Genomic DNA, 21697 nt, shown 5'->3' on the forward strand with positions numbered 1-21697 from the left:
TTTGATTTTCCGCGGGAATCAGCCTTTAATCTCTTTACGTCCTTTACGAAATAATATCCATTACTATATCATTTTAGAAATAATTAAAGAACACAAATCAAGATCGTAATGAATAATATCGAAGGCAGGGAACACTGAACTTTATCACCTAATGAGTTATTTATAATATATAATTATACGTAATATAATAAATTTAATAAAATAGAAAAAGAAAAGCGTATCTATCGATGAGAGAAGCAGCATGCAATTGCCGAATATTAAATTTTATTTCTTCGTTTGGGTTATACGTTCACAGTATCAAAGTACAAGAGATATCATTTCGTAAAGAATTAAAACGACAGGAAGCAAATAGTTCTTACGTCTACTTATATTTAAATTGATAATACTAATTCCAGAAGACGCTTAACGCGACCGTTTGTTCTGTGAAACTGAATCACACGTCGCAGCGTAGCCCGGACGATTTAAGATGTATGAATCTCGTCAATGTTTATGTGGGTGATAAAACGAAGCCTCATTTGCAATGCAGGTCTTAGCCTTCGTATGATACACTCCACTTCGTTTTTCGTCATATCGCCGACAAACATATATTTGATGTGATATCTATCGCAACTGTTAAGGAATATGCCAAAGAGTACGCATCTTATCACGTTAATCTCGATAAATATATATCAAGAACCGACTCTTTCAGATTAATCTTTACTTTTACCAATCTTTGCTCAACTAATATCTATATTTAAAATGATAAAGTTATCAAAAGTTATTTTTAAATAACTTGACGTTATATACAAAGGATACAATAAGTCGCAAATTGGATCCATGTAGTTTAAAGTTTGTTGAGTGTGGTCAACTCGTTCCAGCATCTCGTATATGCAGACTGCGAGCTCGACCACGCAATGTGGCCGCTCTGCGTTAAACCTCGCTAGAGTGGGACCGATTAGATGACAAGCGTATATCAATTGTTCCTCGCTGGTCACGACTGGCTGTAGTTTCTCTTTGATAAATCTAAAAAAACAGTTTATCTATTATTAATTTGTAAAAGAAAAAATTATACAAATGCCTGTTTCTAAATATTTTAAAAATAAAATTTTATAAATATATATTTATATTATATTTACTGAGGCATCGTCGTGATTTGTCCCACGCCTGCATGATGCCAGACGGAATGCGCTAGAGCAAGCATATAGCTATACTTGTTTTCTAGCAGGCTGTTATGCGTAATGTTGAAATTAAACATTTGAAACGGTGTCAGATTATTGTACTGCCAATTAACCAAACCGGGACTACTGATGGTCTCTAATAAACGTTTGTGCAATGCTGACCAATAACATTCTGGTAATGCTGCCAATAATAAACCGACACAATTTATCCACAAATGTATCTCGTCTGACGGTACGACGGTGTATCTGTTAAACAATGAACACCATTCATTAATACGTTATGAAACAAGAAAATTGTAAATTAATTATGTTAAAAAATAACAAAAGAGATACCCTTTAGCAACGACGTCCAGTAAAAAATTAGCTACTGCATCTGGAGCAACTGGAAGAGCCATGAGTTCAACGCAAGTCACATACAAAGCGTGCGCCGCTGGATTTGGGAATTCGTTAAATCTCCAATCGGTTGCAGGAAAATGAGCTGTGCCCGACATCGCTTTAACACATATATTCAATTATTAATAAATTATAATAACGAAATAAAAATATAAATCATTATTCTCGTAATATAAAAGATTTGCCTTACTTTCTACGATTCTTTGTACTAGTCGAATGTAATATTCTAATTCTGGTACCCATGAAACGGCATCGTCATTAAAACGTGACATATACACTTGATAAGCCTCGGAGAGTGCCCATCCTGCCGGTCTGATTTCCCGTAACGATCCCAAAACGGCAGATACCAGTCGACGCTTTAATAACGGCCGGTCTCGCAATTTCTTTTCGTAGTAATGTAACGTATTGTAAAGGTACGTTACAGGTCGATCTAAAAATTATAATTACTTTTATATTAAACGAAATTTAAATTAAAATAAATTCTTTAATGCATTTTTATAAAATAAAATAAAAAATTGAATTTTAATATTAAAATTACATACCATGAAATTTGTACAAGCAGCCCAAGTGTTCCAACAATATTTCCAAGCTCTTGATAACAGGTGGTATCTCCAAATACCGGTGTACCACTATATCAAAAACTGGTAAAAAACGGAGACATACGTTTCCGAAATACACGGGCAAATTTTGATACTGACTAGGCCCACCGCTAGTTTGTTCCATAATACCTTCTGGCGCAAATTTCTCTGGAAACTTTCTGTGAAAAGCAAGATGCTTCTCGTGCCAATTTGACTGTTTCCAATGCTCCGGCGAATTCTCCTTGACAAATTCTTGTACGCGGTTTCTAAACTCCGCCGCTTTTAATAATAATAATTGTATTATAAAGAAACATACTTGGGCTTCATTACCTTCTTGAGTTCTTAACGCTAGGCAAAGAACAAGTCTGTCAATAGTCACTATATTATATTTCCAGATCATGTCGTTAATAGTGTCCACGCATTTATTAACGTGCTGACCGCCGACGCTATTAGCAAATTCAAACACAAGATAATCACAAAACTTCCTGAGATGAGCCGACAGCGCTCGGGCGCCGATTCTCTCAAGAATTTTGTACGCAATCGGACTAATGCGATCCGTCTCGAATATCATTTTCCACAAAAGACACAGAAACAACGGTGGCGTGCCAGGAACCGAAAAATGTGCAATGATGTCGTTTTCATTATTCATAGACGCCCAATTTCTGTATTCTTCTTCGACTGCTTTTTTTATCTGTTGTTTGTTTTCTTTCGCCACGCTATTCTGTTGGAAAAACTCGCTCAACACCGGTGGAAAACACTGGAGAGTGTGATTAGCCCAAGAATGTGGAGTATTTTGCATGATGGTGTTTAATAATTCCTTGCACCATGTACCGCTGAGACTGTCGGCACCGGTGCCGGTAACATGCATGGATCGTGCCAATGTTAATACCAGTGCTCGATTAAGTTCTTCAGATTCCGCAGATACAAGAGTTTTCGGTTCTGATAAAAATCTCGATAGTTGTGGTTGTACTTCTGCAGAACCTAAGCCGGTAATGAGCCGTAAAGCTGTACTTTCGACACACAAATGTAGTTGCGTCTGATTAGTTTGCGGTACCGCTGCAAGACTGTGCAAATGCGACAGTAGCTGTACTCGATAATGCGGCTGGATATGATGCATTCTGTAGCTGAACATCTCAAGTAACGTGTACAGTGTTCCCCAGGCGTGAGACTTGAATACAGTCGGCAACAATTGACTGATAAAACCTTTGATGCCCAGACTTTCGATCTCCGTGTAGACTAATAATCTGCTGTAAGTTTCAACTAGCGCTGGTGCTAATGCCATGTTGCTCTTAGATTGTGCTAATTTAATCACGTGCGTGACGATGCTGTGAATCAAACTCATTTTAGAATGCACAGTTAAAGAATCCAAAATAGACATTGAAAGCGGCGTCGTCGGGCCATTCGCTAACGCCGCGTTATTTTGCAAATTTTGCAAAGGTTGCTGTTGCTGATTTTTCTGCGTACCTAAAATGGTATCTACTAGCGCTGCCATCGGTCTACTAAAATATTCTTGATTAGTTGAATATGCATTACACAAAAGTGCAATGCGATAATCCGAGCCCATACAAAGCGAGGCATTTGGCATGACCAAATGTTGCAGAAACTCGTGATGGACTTTTAACGTGTGTGGTATAGGTCTGTGAAGGTTGGTGCAAGGCTCAGTTTGAGCCTTCTTCAGAAAATGTATCCATATACACGTGATCGCCATTTGATGAGTGCATAGCGCTTGGGTGTAATCCGGAACAGGTAGAGGATCCTTCTCTGGATAGAGAAGATCGTACAGTTTCAATACGGGTAAAAAATTCGACAGCGGATTTCGTTGAATGCTGCCAGAAATAAACTGCAAGAGAACCCACATCAGATGGTCTCTACCTTTTCTCAAATCTCTACCTGCCAATTTATCGTGTATTGCCATTACGATACTTTGAAAACAGGCAAATTGAAATAAAATAAAATAAATGAGTTGCGATGACAGGTGCAACCACACCCAATGATTAGCCATTGTTCCATCCAGTCCTTCTGCTGGTAGAGTTTCATTTTCCGATCGTTCCATCGCGAGTATGACAAGTTCTACGAGTTGTTCCTCTAAGACAATACATCGTTGTTTGTGCTGTAATATAAATAAAAGTATTAGTTAAAAAATAATTAATTAATTAATTTGAGAGTATATAACTTTCCAAAAATATACTTAGCATGTAAAATTAATTTTATTATAATAATTCTTATATGTCGTAATTGTAGTATTTTTTTTTTTTTTTTTTTTTTTACAGCTTTGCTATATTTTATTTATGTGTTTTAATTTTCTCTTACTTGTTTCTGCAAACCGAGCATTGAGCAGACCATATCTCTACTGTACGGTTGCTCTAAAACGTATCTAAGTAATTCCGTTTGAGGTTTAAGTAAATCTGGATCGTAAGGTAGATTTCCTTTCAAAGAAAACTTCAATGTAGTAGGATCCAACAACCAAGGATTAATCAAGTAATCTGCATATCCTGTATGTTCGACAACTGGTAGCATTTTTGAATGTCCTACTATAGATACCATTTGCGCGGTATTGCGAAAACTTTCAACAAAATTTGAAAGCAACTTTGCGAGTTTCTGAAACGAATATATCGAATAATTAAATTACCGACAAGATATTTTTTTTTTTGCAAAATATTACGTACGGTGTTTTACCTTTAATTTCATTTAATTTATTTTATAATTTTATTTAATACTTTAATGATACATACCCAATGAGGCCAATTTTTGCTGTCGGGATAAGCTTTCTGTATCTCGTTGACAATAAAATATCCTGGCAATAAGCATGCATTTCTATCAAAGATATATTCAATAACATTTTCTAAAGCCTTTAATTGTGGTTGTACTGATGCATCTAATCGGGCTGGTATGGTTTGAGCTTTTTCTTTGCATCCCTTAAAAATACAACAAACTATTTTATTAAACTTTTGCCTCATAATAAAATTACGAGAAATATAATACTGTTACGTTTCTCGCGTATTTAACATTTCACTCGCGAGCACTTTCGCACGACGGGAACGTACGCGAAAACTCGCAAACACTCGCGCGAAATATAAGGAAACGCATTCGATAGAAAAGAATTCGTTTTTTAACTCGTAAAAATTACCATATCAGAAGAAACCACAGTACACGCTCGATTTCTCTTAATTCCCTCAAGGAATAATCGTCTAACAGTGTTAACTAATAAATTATCATAGCTATTAATGAAAAAACTTACTTTCATGATTTCTCGAACTCCCTTGTAGTCAACTCCGCCAATAATATGTCTAATAAGTACAAAACATTCAACCCAAAAATCCTCCAATTGATATTGCAACTTGTCACAACTCAGAATACATTCGCACACTAGTCTATAAAAAAAACACAAGAAACAATTTAGTACGATAAAAAAATCGAAGATCCTCGAATAAAAATCAAAAATTTATTTATCTAAAAATATACCTAGCAGGTAAATAATTTGAATAAACCAAGTTCTCAAGTAGAGACAGCAATAATTGCAATCTTCTGTGATTTGTCATTGCTGCTGCCATTGATAAAAACTGACGAACTGCTGCTTCCTGCTGTTCCTTTGTTAATCCTGTAACAGCCGTTTTCAATTCCTGATGCCATGCTGATACTTTTTCACTTTCCTTCTGAGGATGATGGACAAGAACACAACTGAAAGCCTCCTCTATTGCCTCTACTTTCTAAAAAAAAAAAAAACGGAAGTTAGAGAAAAACTTTTCGGCGTGTTTTAATTATTAAAATTAAGACGTTACTGCAGTAAATTTATAAATATAAAAAGTATACATCTTTAAGAACAATACTTCTAAATACTTGCCAAAATATCGTTCAAGATATTTGTAATCTGACTTTCGTTGCTCATTTTCTCAGCTACATAATATTCTCAAGCAGTTAGTTATTTAATGAACACGTGATTCATTATTCCACATCTAAAACAATTGACTGCAGAATAATACCTTTTATTTTCTCCTTTCAAAGTTGATTAAAAAAATAAATTAATTGATAAATCGTATAATCACCAAAACATAACCTCGATTAAAGATCGAGACTCGAGACACTTGTGCACAAGGATAGAGTGTGTTACTAATTCTAAAAATTCAAATAATACGAATTTAAAATTAAATCAAAGTCATTTTTCTTTCGTGGTAAAAAAGTTCTCGGAGAAAAATACTTGCGTTAATATTTATCTTTCGAAAGTATCGAACTATTTGCAGTTACATGCTTTTCAAGCTGCTTGCCGCTCATGCGTAAACTTTACAAATGGTTCACAAACTATAGAGGCGATGCAACTTATTCGTGTATTCGTAAAATAAAACCTGACATTTTACCGGTAACTATTTATTAAAGAAATAATAAAAAAGAAGTCTCATTAATTCGTGAAACTTATTTACGTTTTAGTTACAATCAAAATGGAGTCTTATTTAATGCAGGTAAAATGCAAAATCGATAGACATAACCTAGTATTCTACAATATTAAATTTAATATTTTACAATTTATTTATCTCGCAGATCCGGCGAGTGTGGCTGAACCAGGATGGAGATGCGTTAGCGGTAAATATTGCACGAATATATTTTAATTAAAGCTTACATTAATTGTACGAATATCGTACTATTTCCTCATATATATTTTTTTTCATTTTAGGATCTTTTATCTCTGCGACACAATCATGTTTTAATGTCTCAAATTGGATCAGAAACTGCCGTAAATAAGGCCGCGGAACATTTATCTGCGCCATTAGATGACCTAGTAGTTTTCCACTTAAAGTAAAGTTATATTTTTATAATTAATATTACAAATTTATTTTAAGTATAATTAATTTTTTTTTTAATTTCTTTCAGAGCTGTATCTGCTATGAATAAAAACGATCCGTTTAGTATGTATAATTTTCAAAGTTCAGCTGTACAATGTCTTGCAAAAATTCTACAAATGCAAAAAGAGGAAAATTGGATGTTACCTGTAATGAATGTAATGTGCCTGGAACTGAGATTATTGGCAATAGGTGCAGAAAATTCTAAAAATAATGTAATTGTCAAGCCTGGTGAGCTTCTGGAGAAGTGTGCAGAATGTTTAATGGCCTGTTTTCGAGTTTGCGCCGCCGACAGCAGAAGTTCAGAGGAGGATACAAAACGATGGGGAATGCTAGCTTTAATTAATCAGCTGCTGAAAGTATATTTCAGAATTAACAAACTACACTTATGCAAACCTTTAATTAGAGCAATAGAATCTTCTCCTTATAAAGATCACTTTGCATTGGCGCAACAGATCACGTACAAATTTTTCGTCGGTAGAAAAGCAATGTTTGATAGTGATTATAAGATGGGTAAGTATATACTTTTTTATTTAATTTCTTGCGAACTATTGTAATTTTAATTAAATAATTTAAGAAATAAATTAAATATTTCAGCTGATGAATATCTGTCTTATGCATTCGAGCATTGCCACATACAGTGCTCAAAAAATAAGAGATTAATTCTGACTTATCTAGTACCTGTGAAGATGCTGCTGGGATATATGCCCAAACAAAGTCTTTTACAGAAGTATAATTTAATGGAGTTTTGGGAGTTGATGGAATCTGTAAGGAAAGGAGATTTACGTTCCTTGGAAGGAGTGATGGCGAAACATGAAAGTTTCTTCATAGACGCGGGCATATATCTAATCGTAGAGAAGCTCAAACTGATTGCATACAGAAATCTGTTTAAAAAAGTATATCTGACATTGAATACACATCAAATACCAGTGATGAGTTTACTCGTCGCATTACAGATGTATGGGATGGAAGATATAGATATGGACGAGACGGAGTGCCTTCTTGCTAATCTAATATACGAAGGCAAGATTAAGGGTTACATATCTTATCAGCATAAAAAATTGGTAATATCCAAGCAAAATCCTTTTCCGTCATTATCTACCATTGTATCTTAAATAATTAGCGTTACTTCCGTAAAAAATATGTTATAATTTTATATTCTCGTTTAATATTATTTATGGAAAATAAATATAATTAATATAACTATTTTTTTTTTTTTTAATTTAGTTCGTGATTTTTACTTATACGATTTTATACACAGCTAAAAAATTAAGTTACTCAATTTATAATTATATTAATGATATCGTTTATGTGGGAACAAATTTATGATAATTATTAAATCCAACAAATATAATTTTTTAAATTTATCGCACTACTTTACACTTCGCATTTATTAAATTGTTATTTCGCGAGCGACGCTAATCGAGCATCGCTGAACCACGCGATGGTAAATCGCCACTATCTTATCAGCGATCTTCGTCGTATGAATTGATGAACTTCGCCACTGACAGACGCCACGATCGAGGCGATCGTGCGATCTCTCCGGAAAGTCCAGGAACTTGGGCAGCAAAAGCGTAATGAACCGATTCGTTTTTTCACTCCGCTCCAACTTATTCTTCTCACCCTCGCCCTCCACTCGTCCACCGTCTGAATTCTTGATCGCGATGCAACACAACGCGCGAGAGTAAGTGCATCTATAAATTGGAGAGACGAAAGCATGGCACGTCCCAAGCAGAGAGCGAGTGCGGATGTGTGCGCCGACTGCGGAACCGTAGGTGAGCCTAGAATTGTTTTTTCTCATTGACTAAACTCCCGTGGAATCGTTCTTGTAAAATAGAATCGACGTGCAATGATTGTTACGTCTCTTAAATACTCATTTCGTGTCAGCAAGCACAGTTCACGATAAATATTCTACTTTATGTAATGCAAACTTTCGATTAGCGACGCTTATTCGATTATAAAAGTGACAGTAAATTCGTCTGTTACAGAACCAGGATGGGCATCGATAAATAGAGCTATTTTATTGTGTGACGATTGCTGTGGGATTCATCGTAGTCTGGGGCGTCATGTATCTCATATTAAGTCATTGCACAAAAGTATTTGGAACACACATCTGTTAAACGTTAGTAAATAGTGGTTATGTAAAAAAAAATTTTTTTTTTTTTTTTTATAATTATTACATTGTAACTTGGGGATAATTGATTAAATATTTCAGATGGTACATACATTGAGTGATAATGGAGCAAACAGTATTTGGGAACATTCCCTGCTAGATCCCAGCAACTCCAAGATTAGCAGAAGAAAACCACAACCTAAGGATCCCTTACAGTTAGTAACTAGTTGTAATAAATTTTATTTTAACCTAGAGTATAATTTTTACCTTCAGATGCCTTTTAAATTTTTCTCAAAATATAATTATTTTTAACATTATTTATTTATAGCCCAGTGAAAGCAGATTTTATTAAAGCCAAGCACCAACACTTGGCCTTTATATTACGGCCAAGCAAGGAAGAATGTTGTACAGAGGAGGAACTGAGTAGACAGTTGCATAGTAGCGTTCGTACAAGTAATTTAGAAACTTCATTGAGGCTATTGGCACAAGGAGCCAACCCTAATTATTTTTACAAGGTATATTTGTATAATTACTTATGTATAAACTGATATAACGTAAATAATATAATTAGAATATTATACAGAAACGTTTGTGCTAAATTACTTGTATATAATATATAGGAAAAAGGTACAACACCTTTACATGTGGCAGCTCGGGCTGGGCAAGCTCTTCAAGTAGAACTTTTAATAGCTAATGGTGCAAATCCAAGTGTAGTTGATTCAAATGGACAAACAGCAGCTGATATTACAAAGTAAGTAATATGACAGTAATATCTTTATCACGCGATATCGAAGGAAAAAAATTAAATTTAAATATATTAAAAAATATAATATAAATATAATACCGCTCCTCCGCACACTAGACGGGTACTAGCCTTTATAATTAAATTATATTTTTTAGTCTATTTGAATTTAATTTTATTTAATTTTTTTTTTTCCTCTTTTCTTACAGCGCGCGCATGGTTTGTTCTAGTATATATAAATATTCTATTATTTCAGAATGGCAGGACACATAGATTTATCTGAACGTATAATTGAATGTATGTATGAAGTAACAGATAGACTGACATATCACGTATGCTCTCGTAAACCAAGTCATCGAGGTGATGAACATCTCATTAATTCGGATTTGGTTTCCTTTCTGGATAAAAACGAGGTTGCTCTGGAAGGAAGGAGCAGGTTACAAATGGTATATATCTCTTTGTGGTAGTGTAACAAAATTTTAATCGATCTGAATCGCGGAAAAACAGCAATTATGAATTCGCGTCGATCTAACCCGGTTTTTTGAAGATAGAAATACAAAATAGATTCAATTTATATTTTTTTAGTTGCCAAATCATTTGCTGGAGGAATTAGCTATGGATGTTTATGACGAAGTAGATCGCCGGGAAACAGAAGCAAGTGAGTATTATTTTTATTTATTGTAAATTATATCACATATTTTAGTCGTGATTTTTAGCGTGTATGAAACTTATTAATACATTAATTTAAATTATAATTGATATTGATATTTCTTTGTTATGCTATTCTTTTGGAAGGGTGAGTAAAGAATATTTGGAATTATTTGCTTAAAAAAAATTAATTAAACAGAACCTGTAAATAATTATAGATATATGTAATATGGACAAACAAATAAATTTCATGTTTTATCTATAGTTTGGTTTTCAACCGCATCTCTCCCGGAGAAATGCACTGTTCCATTTCTGCCAGTTAATCCACAATTGTCGTCTACTAGAAACCAAGGAAGGCAAAAATTGGCGAGATTTACGCCGAAAGAATTTACCACTCTTATTGTGGATTTATTAGTTGAAGCGGGCCGGAGACATATGCTAGCTAATAATGCACTTCAAAGTAATACTATATAATATTAATAACGTAATTATTATTAGTTTCTATGACTTTGTACCGTTTTTATATCTTTATATCGTATATTTTTTAGATCCTGCGATATCTATGCTTCGCAAGGAGCAACTTGGTAAGCATGGATCACAAGTATCCGACGACGAACCTTTGTATGACAGTGTTGCATCTGATGATGATTATGCTGCTCTAACATCTACGGACAATACTTCGTCTGATGTTTCAAATCAGCCAAAAGCTAATGAGGTAATTAAAGATTGCAGTTCTCGAATCTAAAGAATTAACAAACGTGACTATATCAATTCCTGGAGTGACTATACAAATGTCGGATTATTGTATATAGAAATTTAATATTTTATTTTATCTAAAGCTGTGAACTGAATGTACGAAAGTATATTAGTTTTGCAAATGACTTATTTTTCTTTAACTCGCATCAAGAGTGAGATACAAAAAATATATAAATTTACAAAGCTCGGTATTAGTTGTATTTACGTGTTTGTGGTAAAATATTAAAGGTACCTGCACTAGTAACAAAAAGAGGAATAAGGAATTGGCTGAGCACATGGCTTTTCTGTAGGCGATGTTATTAGGCAAGTGCACAGGTCTGTTTGTGCATGTGCAATCGTTGCCAAAAAGTGTAAATTTTGACGATTGTGGCACATTAATTAGCTATTGAAGTGATTCATATAATGATTCGCAATACTAAACACCATGGTGCATAACAATGCAATAATAATAATGTGTATATCAATTTATAACAATTCGTTTGCGTGATTATTGTAACATGCTCTCAATATCTGTTGCACAATATACATTAATTTAAAGCAGATATTATTATTGTGTTACATTGTTGCAGGAAGCATTTACTCCGATTGCAAAGGGTCTTCCGTCGATGGTGGAAGTATTGAAAAAACAATTGACCCTATCTGAATCAACTGTACGAGATCTTCGCGAGCAAGTGCATATTCTGCAAACTACTGTCGAGCAAATTACTCGAGAAAACAACGAGCTAAAGCATATGCTACAGGTAACTCAAAATTTTAATTAATATATTTTACTTTTTAATATTTCAATATTTAATTACGTAAGAAAATGTTAAAACTGCAAATTTTTTATTCAGATTAAAAATTCTGGCGATGGTAACATGAACGGACATGTTGGTGGAGAACAAGAACCTGAATTAGAACCAGTGCACGATATTAAAACATCTACTGTACGTGGAAATCAAAGACCGGCATCTATGTACGAGACTAGAGAAGGCCTGCGGAAACCAACATCGTGGTCAACAACTATTTGCCAAGTAATTAACAGCTTTCTTTTTAAATTGACAAAATATCTATATTTTATATATTTATTTTATTTAGGCGAAACGCGACACCGAGACATTATCGAGAAGTAACACGCAGAGCTTGTGGGAATGTGGCCCGCCTAATCTACCACCCAGCGAAGAAGTAACTCGACGAACGGAACAAGTTACTAGGCGAATTCAAGAATTATGGATGGCTATGCAAGATCCAAGTCAACGAGAAGCATTTGTGCCTTGCGCTGAGAGGATACGCGTTGCTGTTGCTGAATTAACCGCTATATTTCCTCAGGTAAGATTATATTCTTTAAATAAATTTATTCGTTTACTGGTAAATGCAATTTCTATTATATCTATTATAGAATCCAATTGAGGAGAATATTAGGTCTGCCTTACGACAATTAAACGGTAATACCGGAAGACTTCAAGCAGAATGTTCCGGTCTTCAAAGATGCACCAGTGATGCCGAGCACATGGATCGTTGTTTGCAACAAGTACGTTCATGCGCTTACGATATTGCCAAAGCAACCAAATTACTTGTAACGCAATTTCAAACGTAAGTTCTCTCAATGTCACAGAAAAAGTATGAAGTGCTTTTATTTCTTTTTGAGTCTATTAAATGTTTCAAGTCGTAACATAGATATTTTAACGTTTTGTATACAAGATGTCCGAAATAAAATTTGGAATCTGAAAACTATGGGTAGGGAATAAAAATTGGTAGGGAATTTTTATTCTCTACCTACAGTTTTTAGATTCGAAATTTTATTTCGAAGACTGTATTATTACAATAATAATTCATTCATTTATTTTCTGTTTGTTAAGTTTAATAAATATTGGAGCAGAATCACGTTTTTATATTATTAATAAGTATTTGCCAGAGTGAATTATTAAAAAATATATACTCTAAAATTATTTAAGTAATTACGATTAAATAAAATCTAACAGATAAAACATGACATTGTTTGAATATAATCATGTAGTATATTATTTAATACAAAGACTGAATAGCAGCAAACCAATGAATTCTGCAAGTATGCAGCTTAAGTTCGTATTGCATTATGATTGAAGATATTTTACAAGTACATTTATAGCAGTTTTCAACTTCAAATAATTTACGGCAATCCCCAAATAGCACACCCAACTGGTTACTCTTTCTTACTGTTTATACATCGAAAATCATATTGGGTTATCACAACTCAGTTTTCCATTTGAGAGTTAAACTTCAAAGAAATTTGATTATATCTGATACATTTGAAGTGTTTATTATCACTGTTAGTTAAATCCTTTAGAACTTAAACAAACTCTCTTTGCTTTTTTATATTTAAGTATTAATTTATACTACAAAAATGCGCTATAATAATATTAAGTTTATAATCTACATTTATTATTTGCATTACTTCGTAATATGTATATTTTTATTTTATCTAATTGTATCTTTTATCTTGCGATTAAATTCATATAATTTTTAAATTGGTTTTTATATGTTTTACAATTAAATTGCCTTGGCTATACAAAATATAATTGTTAAAAACAATTCGTGCAATATTATAATTATAAAAATTAAATAATTATTTGATTTAAATTGTTACATTTATACAATAAAATATACAAAAGTTACAATTGATAAAATAAGGCAATGTTGTGGCGTTATAACGATATGCATTTTTACTACCGTTCATATACGGATGTATAATACAAATACTGGCATTGTAATATATGGCATCCGTAAATTAAACTTATTTTCATAAAGCAATATTTCTGTTAATTAACGGAATTATATATTATATGTATAATATACATTAATATGTAAAATACAATATATAGTATATTTTTAAGTTTTTTATGTATTTTTTGGCCAGTTGTAACGATGAGTGACATATTTTTTAGACCTATTATACATATATATTGTACGTTAACATAATATTAATGTTATGTTGAAATTACTCAAAAGTAATTATAGTGTATAAGTGATAAAATATTATTCTTGTCAGACTCTCTCTGCTATAATAAAAACTGTGACTAAGAGTGTATGGGGTTTGCATTACTGTTATGTTTTATCTACATTCGTATGTATATTTATTAATAAACGTAATAAGTAAAGTGAAACTTACCTCATGAAGATGAGCATTTGATGAGCATAAATCGCTATGTCTAACTTTTTCGACGAGCTTGAAGACATTCCAGTAGAACATCCAATAAAAAAAAGTATTTTTTCTTTAACTCTTCTTTTATGCACTTTTCATTTAAATTTTGTAGTAACCATTATAATTAAAATTTTCATAGATTGTAGATTGCCGTTGTCTACTGGTTAGATTAGATCTGAAACCCGTATTATAATATTATTATGTGTACAAAACGCAAACATTTATTTATGCGATATTTCGGAAGATTTATTCTGAATAAATTTGATGTTATTCCCTTAATACATCTTGGCGCTTATAATATCAATTAAATCCTAGCTATTTACAAAGTCTTCTCGTAGGTTGCTCAAGTGTATTTACGGTACTTGTGTGTATGCACGTGTATCTCGTGTATCATCAAAGTGTGTTACATTTAATACATTTAGTAATACTGCAATCAATAGTTGAAACGTTTCTGTATCGAAACAGTAGGCGTCTGAACGTCCGCAAGGCCCTGCTGTTATTACTTGCGTGTTTCGCAGATCATAAAAGATTTCGTAACAATGTGAGAGTTCCGATTTAAGTATACGTCTCCTCTGAAAAATCTTCTAGCCTAGTTAAATTAGTTATCTCTCCTCTTAGTGAACGTAGCGGTCTTGGCGTTCGTCCACGCGAAGTCAACGTCCAAGTCGATTATTTTCGCTATGATATAATGTAATGAGAGACCCGAAGCGTACGGATCAAAGAGCGGCAGAAATCTCGGAAAGAAAAAAAAAATAACTGATGATGACCGGACGAACGAAAGATTATCCGGCAGCGCTCCTTTGCCCTTTTTGGAAAATCGTTACTTGTCGTTGCGTACCCCTAAGACGCACCGCGCGCGCACGTTTCCATCTGAAAGTTTGCAAAGCCTGCACAAAAACATAGGATATGCAAAGTTTCCTCGCGATGGAAACGACCCGCGCGTTAACCGTTCTCCCTATCTCGTATACAGAAAAGTAGAGAAAAGTATTTTCAACGTGTGCGAGATACGAGATCGGCAATCGGACTTGTAACACCTCGTACTCCCTCGACTCCCGCCGGAAAAGAAGCACAGCGCGTCGACGTGTGATTTATTTACAAATGCATGGAAATGTACTAGTTACTGTGTCGAAAAATATACTCTTTATGACTTTGTTGATTAATGAAACGACGCGCATCAACCGAAACTCCACGACGCCCGTGCTTCGTTCACGGCGGGCAGATTAACGTTGCGAAATTGAAACGCAATTCGCCTGAAGCGGAAACTAAAATAACGGGCTCTCTCTCTCGCGATCGGTTCTCACTAGAAAAAGAAAAATGCGGAGTCTGACTAAGATGCGGACGGTGGTTGTTTACCGGTTCATCGTTATTGTCCGCTCGCACTGTACGCAGCCCGCCAAAAGCGGTCTTTTTAGCAAAGCCGCTGAGTCTCGAGAACAATGCCGATCCGTAAAAAAAACGGATGGATCATTTCTTCGGACAACACTACACGATGAAGTACGGTCCAACCACTGACTGACTTGATCATCCTCCAAATACCCTGTGTAAGTCTTTGCCGTACGAGAGAGAGAGAGAGAGAGAGAGAGAGAGAGAGAGAGAGAGAGAAAAGAGAGAAAAAAAATAGATAGCTAAAGAAAGAACAATAAAGCTTTTCGTCAGCAGATTAGCGAACGAGCCGTGCCCGAGAATCAACGAGAATTAAACCTAAACGCGATTTTACCCTATGAAAACATTTATACAGTATCTTCTCTTAACTACGCGCTATTCACATTATATAAATATTTTATATATATATACCGTATAATATATCTATATAAATAATTTCGTATGTTTAGTATGTACAGTTTTATATACATGATCGAACTACGGCTCGGTCGCGGTATCATGGATCGAATTGCGTCTCGATTCCTCCTCTTTTTTCCCCCCTTAATCAACGCGCTAGTACGTATTCGCAATAAACGTGTATACCTAAAAACAGCTAAGTCTAACGACAATAGTTCTGACGTATGATATAGAATATATGTAATATATATATATGTACGCAATAACGTAGCAACAACGCAGTGGTGACGATAGTAATAGTTAATAGTAATAATAGCACTATACTTTCTAATATATAGTAAATACATAGTCGAGGCGCAGTGTAGCGAGATTGTTAACTAGTCTATAATCTCTATACGAATGTCGCGGTTTTCACGCGGTTTAAAAAGGACAAAAAAAAAAAAAAAAAAAAAAGAAGAAAAACGAAAAAATAAATAATTCGAGGCAAGTAACAGTAGAAATAAATTAACGAGAAGCGCGAGGCCGTGCTTAATTAAATACTTAATTTATACATATGCGAGGGAAAATAAACGTTCGTAATACTCGTGCGCGTCTCCTATCGCGACGATAACTACGGTAATAATTGTCGTTCGAACGCTATAAATCATATCGTAAATAATAATCGCACTAATGTAACGACGTAACGAATCGGCGGCACGCTCTAAGCGAATTTTACTATAACGCCTCTTAAAGCTATCAAACGAGTCTACATTAGTCTAGAGTCCTTTTTCGGGCGTGTTGAAGTCTTTTTGCGGAAGGGAAAACGAGGGTTTCCTCGTTTTCTATGCCCCTTTTTCTCCACCGTCCTCCTCTTCGCATAAACGTGCGAGGGAAGAGCGAGCACTGATTTCACTTTCTTTCTTTCGACATTTCGCACCTAATCGCAGAGTCCGCGAGGGCCGGATGACGAGAAGCGTAATTAAGGGCCAGCAAAAAACGCCGTGACAAGATAACAATACTTTCCTCCCCCTTTTTTTTTCTTTTTCTCTACTTATATATCTACTATATTACAAAGTACTTTTACGCAGCCTGCTCTTCGTGAAAACGCGTTATGATATTTACAAAGAATATTTTCATGAGGAGGAACGAAAGTACGAACGTGGGGGAAAAAAAAACGATGTGACGAATACTGTCTGTACATCGCGAAGAGAGAAAAGATTGCCTGGAATGTCGCGAAATTCCAGACATCCTTTACAGGCGACGTAAAATTGTTCCGTTAAAGCTGCGCAACGTTTCGTTATCTTCCACTGCATTTTTTGCCATTTTTTCCCCTTTTTCTTTTGTGGCTAACCGTGGCTAAATTGACGTCTAAACTTGCGCGGCAACGTTATATACTATGGCTGCGCGGGTTTTTAATTTCACCTAGATACGCATCGCGTTTTTATCGCGTGTGTAAATTGGACTATACTTAGGAATAAAGTACTACGGTAACGCTGTGCGAAGCGTGTTTTTCACGACTAAGAACACCTTCAGACAAAGGATCCTTTCTGGAGCACGAGCGGTTTCTTCTTGGTCTTTTTCTTTTTTTTTTTTTTTAAATTATTTCCTTTCCTCCCCCTCCCCCCAAAAGCCGATTCGTGTGAAAATTTGTATTCGTGCGTGGGAGCCGGATTATGCATATCGCGAGAATTGTAAACATCGAAATTTACGAGTGCGTGAACTTTATTTTTCTTTACTCCACGGAGGCAGCCTCGATCTCACGCGAGTTACGTCACACGGTAACGGGTGCCACGAATAACACAGCCGAAGCCCTTTGGCTAAAAATTTCTCTAATCCTCCGTCTTATCTTTTTCTTCGCGCACGCAACGTACGGTTCTCGCGCGGATGATGCGATTCCGTCTACAAAGTCGTCAATAAATAGCGAACGTAAGTGATAATGGACACCGCGTAACCGTGACTCGACGACGGAGGTCGCGTTTCGAAATTTTTGCCTAATGAATTTCTGCCTATAAACTGTACAAAACGCGCAATTCAAAGCGCGCAATAAATCTACTAGTCTACTTTTTACAACTGGACTAATACGTGAACAATCGATTCACAATCTCTTCTCGTCGAAAACAAATCGGCCTTAGCTTAATCGCCACTCGCGGACTTTATCACTCGTTATAAGTTCTGTCTGCTGGATCTCTTCCTTATCCAATTTAAGCAGTGGTCATTTCCACGCCGTAGCAATGAACTCGCGTCTCCTCGATTGCTCTGCACCACTCCAATGCGAATCCTTCAGGATCTTCGAGGTAGTACGTCCTGTTTGGCTGTTAGGATAAAAAATATACAAGTTAAGATAAACTCTACAAGTTTATTTCATCCTTGGTTAGAGAATATCGTTGGATAGAAATAAAAATTGTATAGTTTTTATATTCGTGCGTTCTTTTGCTTAAAAAAAATGTAAAAGTGTTTTAAGCACGTAATTAATTTTAATTAAATAATTAGATTAGATTAGATTAAGTTTTAAAGCCGCTTACCGTGTGGACGAAGAAGATTTTGAAGTTCTTTGGCTCGACCCTCAGTTCTGGACTCCAGGGTATCTCACCCTTGAGCACATTATTGAAAGGATCGACGTAGTATAGGTGCGGTCCGGTGGTAAGAAGGAGCATTCTTCGCCTGGCGAACAGGCCCTTCCTCTTGTTAACAAATCCTTGTTTCAATATGAGATTGCCTTCGACAAAAGAATGCCACTGGTTCGTGGTGCGTTGCTTTTCTAGTCTCATTTTGATTTGCTCTGGCGTCAAATTGGCAATGTTAGTACTGCTGTCGAGTCTGTTGTTAGTCCTTCTCAATGGCTTGTCAGTGGCAGCGATAATCTCATTAAAAAACGCGTTAACAGCGCGTTGCTCTGCGGCGGTGGTATCGTTGTCGTCGTCCATCTCTTCCGTGCCCAACCAGAGAAGCCTGGTGAGCTGCTTCTGGTCCAAGCCGGGCTCAAGATTGTCGGGTACCCTGTATTGCGACCTTAGCTCTTCATGTTCTGACGTGCCAGGTAGATACGGATAAATTGGCGGCGGTGTTTGCTCGTGAAGGGTCTCGAAATCAACGCCCTTGAAGAAGGGATGCGCCCGGATGCTGGGGTAACCAGCGCCGTGCTCATCCAGAGCGCCTAGTCGTTGCGTCGGCTCCAAAACGAGAAGTTGAGTAACAAACGATTTGGCCAGCTCACAGAAGCCGTCCGGAAATTCGTACTCGAGTTTCAAGATCTTCTGGAACATTAGGTACTCGCTTCTCGAGCGGAAAGGAGGAAGGCCGGCAACCATTTGATAAACAAGGCAACCCAAAGCCCATAGGTCGGACGCTCTGCTCACTCTGTTGTTGGTTAATAGCTCTGGTGACACGTATTGAGCGGTGCCGACGAAGGAGCCGATGCGTTCTCTAAAACGCGGCTGCTGCTGAGCGTCCGCGGTCGTCTCCGGGTCGTCCTTGAGAATCTTGGCGCAGCCAAAGTCGGTGATGAGCACGTGCATCTTCTCGTCCAACAAGATGTTCTCCGGCTTGAGGTCACGATGAATGATACCGAGCCCATGCAAGTACTCGAGACCGCGTAAGATCTCGGCCGAGTAGAACTTGGTGCATTCGATGTCGAAAGAGCCCACCTTGTTGATGTGAGGCAGGAGCTCGCCGTTCTTGGCGTACGACATGACAAAGTATAGTCTCTCCGCGTCTTGGAAGGTGCAGAACAGGCGCACGAACGAATGCTTGGCATCCGCGAGCATGTTCAACACCTCCTTCTCGCGCTTCACGTACTCGGTCTTTTTCTGCTTGATTATGTGACTCTTATCGCACACCTTGATCGCGTACTCCTTGCTGGTATGGATATCCTTGGCAAGATAAACCTGTCGAGTCGAAGAAACAAAGTATTATTATAGTTTATCGCGTTTATTTTCAAATAAAAATGTTAAGTTTTATTTTTAGTTAATTGATCGAATTAAATTTTGCAGAATAACGAGAGGAGAGACTTACGGTGGAAAAGCTTCCTTCGCCGATCACCTTGCCGAAGATGAAGTCCTTCGGGGTACGCTTGTGCGTCGGTGGGTTGGTGAGGGACGGGTTCGTGGTCGGTGGAACCCGAGGCGCCAGGGTGCTGGGAGACGCTACCACACCGTTGTTCACGTCGTTCGTCGGTGGAGACATTTTGGACACCGGCCCCTCCACCGTTACTGCCGGCTGTGGCGAAACGGTAAGCGCCTGGTTCGCCACACGCTGCAAGAGAAATTGCACGACTCGTCAGGCACCCTGTCCGTGATCGTCTGACCATTCTATTACTCTCTCCGCGCGCCCGATAACGAATTGCTTAATAGATCTACAGTTTTGTCGCCTGACAATTTTCTGCCGATAGCAGAAGTTATAAACTTATTTTATGAGCTTGATAATACGCCGATAAAGTGTCATAAGTCACGCGAGGCTTAAAATAAATCGCCTCTCCTTCAACCGCAATGTTAATCTAAAATTGAGGTAGGTCTAAAATTCCCCCGGATCGGTTTCCAACAAAGACGAAAATTAAAATGCGAATTAATACCGCCGCCCTTCCGCCAGCGAAAAAAAAAAAAAAAATATTCGTTCGCGGGACATTCATTATCCTTTCCGCTCCGGAGACGCGAGAGATGCTCGCGCAGAGGAGGCGGTACGGACCTCCCGTGTCCGGCACTTAACTCCTCTCATCCGCCAACGGTCGTCCGGTACCAGGAAATCACGTACCGGAAGCGCGACGTCATCGCGACCGACCGGCAGCACGTGGTCGCGTCGTGCGGGTCAGAGGATGGCAGCGGCAAAGAGGATGGAAGGGATAAAAAAAAAAAAAAAAAGACGAGACGCCGTTCACGCGCCACGCAGAAAAGCAGAAACGTATTCACGCGGGCACGGGCAAGCCTACGCGCGGCTGGAAGATCAAGGCTGGTTGCGGCCGAAGTCCAAAGTTTACGGGGTTAATCACGCGCGCTTTCATAAGTCGTACGCGCGTTCCGTTATTTACATATGTTCTTTTGCGGAAGCACATCCTCTTTCGATATGCAAAATAAATAAATAAATAAGTAAATATATATATATATATATATTTTTATGCATGTGCGCGCATGCATGTAATATTGTAATCAGCAGTTAGACAAGTTGCCGGTTAACTTGCGAATGCAGAACGGCCCTAATTATGAGAATTCGAAGGACCAGCGGGATCAAAAGGCGAATTTGCGTCCATTAACAAGGCAGCAATGCAAAATTGAGGGAACAGGAACGACGACTCGGGCAAGAACGTTTTCCCCGGCGGATTTCCCTCGTTACAACGGAAGAGATTATTGTTGGCCGCCGCTCTACGAGATGTAGTGCGTAATTGCGACCCGTTTGCGAAGAGACGGTTTTTGTAATGCGCCGAATGTCTGGGTGGGCTCTCTCACGGGGCGCTCTGGTTCCTCTTGTTCGCTCGGCGAGGGAAAAAAAAAAGAAAAAAAAAAAAAAATCCGCAAAGGGATCGGTACTGGAGCGTAAAAGGCATTATAACGCGATACAGGTTGAGCAACAG

At 36.9% G+C, this 21697-nt stretch overlaps 4 protein-coding genes across 7 annotated transcripts in view; 2 read left to right on the top strand and 2 right to left on the bottom strand.

Annotated features, from left to right (window-relative positions):
* Positions 1-247: 247 nt before the first annotated feature.
* On the bottom strand, positions 248-6462 carry Med23 (mediator complex subunit 23). Of its 2 annotated transcripts, none has more exons than XM_070671999.1 (13): positions 6328-6462; positions 6172-6241; positions 5970-6081; positions 5591-5835; positions 5367-5499; positions 4861-5043; positions 4439-4726; positions 2093-4238; positions 1741-1980; positions 1491-1650; positions 1116-1403; positions 796-1002; positions 248-600 (listed from the first exon to the last, which is right to left on the bottom strand). In XM_070671999.1, exons 3-13 carry the CDS (start codon positions 6012-6014, stop codon positions 462-464), a joined length of 4074 nt encoding a protein of 1357 aa, XP_070528100.1. In that variant the 5' UTR covers positions 6015-6081; positions 6172-6241; positions 6328-6462; the 3' UTR covers positions 248-461. The 2 variants fall into 2 exon arrangements, with proteins under 2 accessions (XP_070528100.1, XP_070528099.1); XM_070671998.1 differs by having other exon boundaries at positions 5970-6094.
* Positions 6343-8323, top strand: Pcid2 (PCI domain-containing protein 2). The gene is made up of 6 exons (XM_070672024.1): positions 6343-6482; positions 6551-6582; positions 6662-6703; positions 6795-6916; positions 6992-7473; positions 7558-8323. Exons 2-6 carry the CDS (start codon positions 6562-6564, stop codon positions 8073-8075), a joined length of 1185 nt encoding a protein of 394 aa, XP_070528125.1. The 5' UTR covers positions 6343-6482; positions 6551-6561; the 3' UTR covers positions 8076-8323.
* A 155-nt stretch (positions 8324-8478) lies between these two features.
* Git (ARF GTPase-activating protein GIT1) lies at positions 8479-14260 on the top strand. Its single transcript, XM_070672003.1, has 13 exons — positions 8479-8735; positions 8949-9082; positions 9176-9288; positions 9402-9588; positions 9694-9824; positions 10072-10261; positions 10401-10473; positions 10729-10923; positions 11012-11178; positions 11789-11959; positions 12053-12232; positions 12297-12527; positions 12598-14260. The coding sequence occupies exons 1-13, from the start codon at positions 8678-8680 to the stop codon at positions 12793-12795; spliced, it is 2028 nt and encodes a 675-aa protein (XP_070528104.1). The 5' UTR covers positions 8479-8677; the 3' UTR covers positions 12796-14260.
* Positions 14261-14599: 339 nt separating this feature from the next.
* The window catches only part of Pdk1 (Phosphoinositide-dependent kinase 1), a 97337-nt gene continuing 90239 nt past the window's right edge, over positions 14600-21697 (bottom strand). For all 3 annotated transcript variants that reach the window (XM_070672006.1, XM_070672004.1, XM_070672005.1), the window contains exons 2-4: positions 20149-20388; positions 18660-20021; positions 14600-18449 (exon numbers count right to left, since the gene is read on the bottom strand). In XM_070672006.1, coding sequence (XP_070528107.1) covers positions 18339-18449; positions 18660-20021; positions 20149-20319 — 1644 coding nt within the window. In that variant the 5' untranslated portion in view covers positions 20320-20388 and the 3' untranslated portion in view covers positions 14600-18338. The remainder of the gene's footprint in view (positions 18450-18659; positions 20022-20148; positions 20389-21697) is intronic.

This window comes from Cardiocondyla obscurior, linkage group LG24, assembly GCF_019399895.1.
Source record: "Cardiocondyla obscurior isolate alpha-2009 linkage group LG24, Cobs3.1, whole genome shotgun sequence".
Taxonomy (NCBI): Eukaryota; Metazoa; Arthropoda; class Insecta; order Hymenoptera; family Formicidae; genus Cardiocondyla; species Cardiocondyla obscurior.

Coding starts and splice junctions, on each gene's coding strand:
- Med23 (XM_070671999.1), bottom strand. CDS start 6,014: ATGAGCAACGAAAGTCAGATTACAAATATCTTGAACGATATTTTG. Junction 5,044..5,366: donor GAGTTCGAGAAATCATGAAA/GTAAGTTTTTTC, acceptor TGTATTTTTAAG/GGATGCAAAGAAAAAGCTCA. Junction 4,239..4,438: donor TGCTCGGTTTGCAGAAACAA/GTAAGAGAAAAT, acceptor TTTATATTACAG/CACAAACAACGATGTATTGT.
- Pcid2 (XM_070672024.1), top strand. CDS start 6,562: ATGGAGTCTTATTTAATGCAG. Junction 6,583..6,661: donor TGGAGTCTTATTTAATGCAG/GTAAAATGCAAA, acceptor TTTATCTCGCAG/ATCCGGCGAGTGTGGCTGAA. Junction 6,704..6,794: donor AGGATGGAGATGCGTTAGCG/GTAAATATTGCA, acceptor TTTTCATTTTAG/GATCTTTTATCTCTGCGACA.
- Git (XM_070672003.1), top strand. CDS start 8,678: ATGGCACGTCCCAAGCAGAGAGCGAGTGCGGATGTGTGCGCCGACTGC. Junction 8,736..8,948: donor CGCCGACTGCGGAACCGTAG/GTGAGCCTAGAA, acceptor CGTCTGTTACAG/AACCAGGATGGGCATCGATA. Junction 11,179..11,788: donor ATCAGCCAAAAGCTAATGAG/GTAATTAAAGAT, acceptor ACATTGTTGCAG/GAAGCATTTACTCCGATTGC.